Source organism: Talpa europaea, assembly GCF_964194135.1.
Source record: "Talpa europaea genome assembly, chromosome: 8".
NCBI lineage: Eukaryota > Metazoa > Chordata > Mammalia > Eulipotyphla > Talpidae > Talpa > Talpa europaea.
The window spans coordinates 92,396,599-92,401,950 of NC_140075.1; the positions used below are offsets into that span (position 1 = coordinate 92,396,599).

Here is a 5,352-nt window from a genome sequence, read left to right on the forward strand (position 1 = left end):
GTCAAATGTATGTGTCACACCAAAATACCACCAAAAGTCTAGTTACCAAGGCCTCCCTGGTGGTGCAGGATTTAAGGAGCAACCTATGAAGCAATCCGCAGCCACTGCAGCATGAGTTCGATTCCCGGCCCGCCAGGGAGAAACCCACTTGGCGGGACAGACCTCTCCTATCTCACCCACTGCTCCCCTCAGCAGTGTACTTCGTCCATCTGCCTGTTCTGTTCCCTGCTGTTTCTGGTGAATCCTCTCACCCCCTGCATCTCTGGCCTGTACCCCAATTCTTATATAAAAATAAATAAATCGTTAAAAAAAAAAAGTCTACTTACCATCTACCATCATCAAATTGACCCCCTCTCCCTAGTCCTCCTACAATATCAACCCTATTCCATTCTGGTAACCTCCATTCTGTTGTCAGCATCTAAGGGTTTGTTTACATTTGGGTTAGTTTGTTCATTTGCTTTGTTTCTTTATAGTCAACACATGAGTAAAATCATACAGTACTTATCTTTCTCTGTCTGACTTATTTTACTCAGCTTAATCCCCTCAAGCTCTATCCATGTTGTTGCAAATTGCAAAATTTCATCCTTTTTATAGTTGAGTATATAAACCTCAATTTTTACCAAGTTATTACGTGGGAAATATGCCTGGTAGAATCCTACACAACTGAATAGTCTAGAAAAACAACAGGCTGATGGTGAAATAAAGTACAACTCTCTTTTCTCTCATCAGGTTGATATTTAAATAAAACAAAAATCCATTCAGCAAAGGGCTTTTATGAAGAAATTAAAAAAAAGAAACTACAAGTACTTGAGAAACTAAGCATTTGTATACTGGAGAAACCACCTAAAACAACTGTATGGAATAAGACAAATGGCATGGATACATCTGGAAGAAATTTTACTTACTATGATATTTTTGCCCACCTTTTTCTCATAAAAGGCTGCTAAAGAAGAGAGAATATAGTTTCCTAGAGAATGAAAGAGTGTAAGGTAAAAATGGAGACCACAGCTTCTGAAATTCAAGTAGAAAGTAAAGATGAAAAGAGGCTGACAGAAGTTAGTTCTCAGGATGAGAAGCAGGAAGAAAAAGCATCAATGCTTTGCTTCAAGAGAAGAAAGAAAGCAGCCAAAGCAGCGAAGCCCAAAGCTGGCTCTAAAGCTGCTGATGTAGCAAGGAAACCTACCCCAGAAGCTGGAGCCTCTGATCACCTACCACCACCAGGGGGAGCCTGGGCCTCAATCAAACACCTTGTAACACGCAAGAAAAGGTCAGATTCAAAGCAACAACAGTCTTTAGAGGCTAAAACGCAACCTGAAATCAATGCTGAGGACACTGATCTTTCTAAGAAAAAGGCAAAATCCAGACGTAAGATTCCCTGCATAAAATTCTCAAAAGGGGAGAAAAGAAGTGACCATTCCAAAATTATAGAAGACTCAGACTACAGCATCAAAGTCCAGGGAGAGGCTGAAAGTTTGGATACAAAAACTCCAACCCAATCAGATGACCAGGCAACAAAGACCAAGTTGACCCAGCCTTTAATAAATGAAGTTGTCTCACAGAAAGATGATGATGAGGTCTGTGAATCAAATGTGAGCAACAGCATAACTTCTGGAGAGAATGTGATTTCAGTAGAACTTGGAATAGATATGGTTCCTTCAGGTATTCAAACAGGAACTGTAGTCCTTGAAGAAGAGATTAAGACAATTGAGGAAAAACAAAATGTTCAGCCTTCTTCAGCTATTCAAACAGGAACTGTGGTCCTTGAAGAAGAGATTAAGACAATTGAGGAAAAGCAAAATGTTCAGCCTTCTTCAGCTATTCAAACAGGAACTGTAGTCCTTGAAGAAGAGATTAAGACAATTGAGGAAAAGCAAAATGTTCAGCCTTCTTCAGCTATTCAAACAGGAACTGTAGTCCTTGAAGAAGAGATTGAGACAATTGAGGAAAAACAAAATGTTCAGCCTTCTTCAGCTATTCAAACAGGAACTGTAGTCCTTGAAGAAGAGATTGAGACAATTGAGGAAAAACAAATTGTTCAGCCTTCTTCAGCTATTCAAACAGGAACTATAGTCCTTGAAGAAGAGATTGAGACAATTGAGGAAAAACAAAATGTTCAACTTTCTTCAGCTATTCAACCAGGAACTGTAGTCCTTAAAGAAGAGATTAAGACAATTGAGGAAAAACAAAATGTTCAACTTTCTTCAGCTATTCAACCAGGAACTGTAGTCCTTAAAGAAGAGATTAAGACAATTGAGGAAAAACAAAATGTTCAACTTTCTTCAGCTATTCAACCAGGAACTGTAGTCCTTAAAGAAGAGATTAAGACAATTGAGGAAAAACAAAATGTTCAGCCTTCCTCAGCTATTCAAACAGGAACTGTAGTCCTTGAAGAACAGATTAAGACAACTGAGGAAAAACAAAGTGTTCAACCTCCTTCAGCTACTCAAACAGGAAATGTAGTCCTTGAAGAAGAGATTAAGACAGTTGAGGAAAAACAAAGTGTTCATACTTCTTCAGCTATTCAAATCGGAACTGTAGTCCTTGAAGAAGAGGTTAAGACAGTTGAAAAACAAAGTGTTCAACCTCAGCAAGCAAGCCCACCTGAAACTTCAGCAGCAGAACATCAGCCTCCAGTGGCTTCTGATGTTCCTCCCTCCCCTGTAGTAGTCCCAGATCAACAAATTGTGGAAGAAGACAAAAGCAGTATCACAGAAAGTGGACTGAATTGCGAAGACCATGAAAGTAGAAAGATAGTAGCTGAAGAGAGTAAGCCAAAAGATACTGAATTGAGCCAGGAGACAGATTTTAAAGAAAATGAAATCAATGCAGAGAAACCCAAACCAGAAGAAAGCAAAAGAATGGAACCAATTGCTATTATTATTACAGACACTGAAATAAGTGAATTTGATGTTAAGAAATCTAAAAATGTCCCTAAGCAATTCTTAATTTCAATTGAAAATGAGCAAGTGGGGGTTTTTGCTAATGATAGTGGTTTTGAAGGTAGAACTTCAGAACAATATGAAACACTCTTAATAGAAACAGCTTCTTCGCTTGTAAAAAATGCTATCCAGTTGTCTGTAGAACAGCTGGTTAATGAAATGGTCTCTGATGACAATAAAATAAACAATCTTCTACAGTGACTTAATTTCCAGATCATGGGAGAAAAAATAAGCTTAATGATGAATTATTTTACATATTTGTGGCATTCAGTGACAAATGAGAGATTTATCATCTGCAAAATTTAACGTTACAATTCTAGCCTAGAAGTGCTGAAGAATACCAAGATCATAAAGCCTCCTTACCACTGAAATGTAGTCACTTCTGGGTTGAAGGAAAGCAGTATGGATTGCAATGCAAAGTGATATTCAATGAGTTGCCAAAATGGCATGTGAAGATTGGAGAAGGAAGATGTAATTATTGAGCACTTACAGTATGCCATAATGTCCTCAGATGTTACAAAGCCTGGCTTCCTTTTGATGGTTCAACCTTTGTAATTGTTAATGTTGCATTTGGTTTTCAAAACTTTTTTTTACAGTATATATTTCCGTTGTTTAAAATGGTGAATAAGGTGAGCTATTTTTGTGAATGTGTGATTTAGTTTTTATATCTTTAGGCAGCAGTCTTACCTCAAAAAAGATGTATTTTCCCAATTTCAGCAGAGTATACGTATCTGAGTTACATGTGAGTGTTTTTTTTCAGTCCTGCTCAAGTTCCTTACTAAAGCCATTCACAGATTCCCTCAAACAGGCAAATAATTACCAAGTGCAAAGATGTGAGAAAGGGAGTGCATTTTTCCCTCTTCATCTTTCTTTTGCCCCAAACAGACCACTGTACACCCATTTCCATGTGAGATCATCTGCTGGAAACAAAGCAAAAAGCAACAACAAAAACAAAAAGAGTGGATTATTCTTTCCCATCCAAGAGAAGGTAAACTTCCCAAGTAATAGACTATCACAGATAACATAGGACTCATCTTACATTTATCATAGGATTACTTCATCAGCTTCTCAGAGTAGAGAGTGGGTTCAAAGCAGTTTAGCAGTAAAAAGTTCCAGAGAATCATAATTTAGTAAAAATATTCATTCTTGATCAAGAATGAGCCATGTAAATGATTGAATAGAAAACGAAAAGATACTGCGAAAGCCCATTTTATTTTAAAAGTCAGTGTTCTTTCACTGTGCCTATGTACTGGAAAATATCAGAAAAAAATACATGGGTGTTGGAAATTAACTTTTATACCAGTATTTTCAATCCAGCCATTCTCTTACAAAAAAGAACTTAATATAACAAGGGCTTATTTGTGTTCCTACTCAATTATTTAAATTATCGATCTCATCATTGGTTGCCGTATTTTTTCAAAGTCATTGATCTTCTGTGAAAGGGCCATAACATTCATAACACTTCCCTACCTCTCAGGTTAGGGCTCAAATTGTATAGTGCCCATTGTCTAAACTGAGTGGCAGTGTTACTCTGAAAGTGGATCAAGAATGAAGAGCTTATACTCGAGTTGCAAGTTATTTGTTAAAGAGTATTTGGACATTCTTGGAGAAAATAATGCACCTTGTATGATTTTAAATGATCTAGTGAGTTCTTGCATTTTTAATAGATTAACATAGAAAGTATGTGCTTAACTTATCCTATAGAATCTTCTTTCTTTCTTTAAAGAAATATGGAGACCTCTGATAGAATTTAATCTGACTTTGGAATTGAACTAAATAATGGGTGATATTAGCAGGATTCTTTGCTGAAGTGCAAAAGTATTTCCCACATATTTTCCTATATTCATGCTTTAATTTGGGGAAAGGGCATCAAAATGAATTTAGCAGGATGAAAAGTGGATCTTTCAAAATACAACCCAATAAATTAATTTCTTTCAATTATATAGTTTTTAAACAATTTTTTAAAAGACTGCTAAGTCATTCTCCTTAAAAACACTCTTTTTAATTCACTATATATGGTGCTAATGGACTTAGGCAGCTACCAGCTAACATATTTAAAAGTGAACAATTTTTAAAACCTGACTAAGGTTGGTGCATTTTACAGTGTTTTCAAGAATAATTTCTTCTCTTACTGCAAAGATGTCTCAAGCCCATATACTTGCATTGCAGGTTTTTAGTAATCCCTCATGAATTAGCAATAATGCAGCACTTACCAGTTACTGAAAATATTTTGAAAGCTTTAGGCATATTTGGAAGTTTCAAAAACAGATATGTGATAAATTATGTGTAGTTGTTAAGAAAGTAACATTTTATCTAACTAGACATAGATTTCTACTTTTTTCTTCACTGTGGTTTGAGATACATTTTTGGTTAGAGTGTTTTATGACTGATTTTTTTTTTACGATAAAATGTG

General features: G+C 36.2%; 1 protein-coding gene across 1 annotated transcript; it reads left to right on the plus strand.

The window, feature by feature from the left end:
* Positions 1-974: 974 nt before the first annotated feature.
* Positions 975-3,140, plus strand: AKAP5 (A-kinase anchoring protein 5; the record flags this gene model as incomplete). Its single annotated transcript, XM_084239831.1, has 3 exons — positions 975-1,659; positions 2,050-2,111; positions 2,577-3,140. The coding sequence occupies 3 exons, from the start codon at positions 975-977 to the stop codon at positions 3,138-3,140; spliced, it is 1,311 nt and encodes a 436-aa protein (XP_084095957.1).
* Between the last annotated feature and the right edge of the window lie 2,212 nt (positions 3,141-5,352).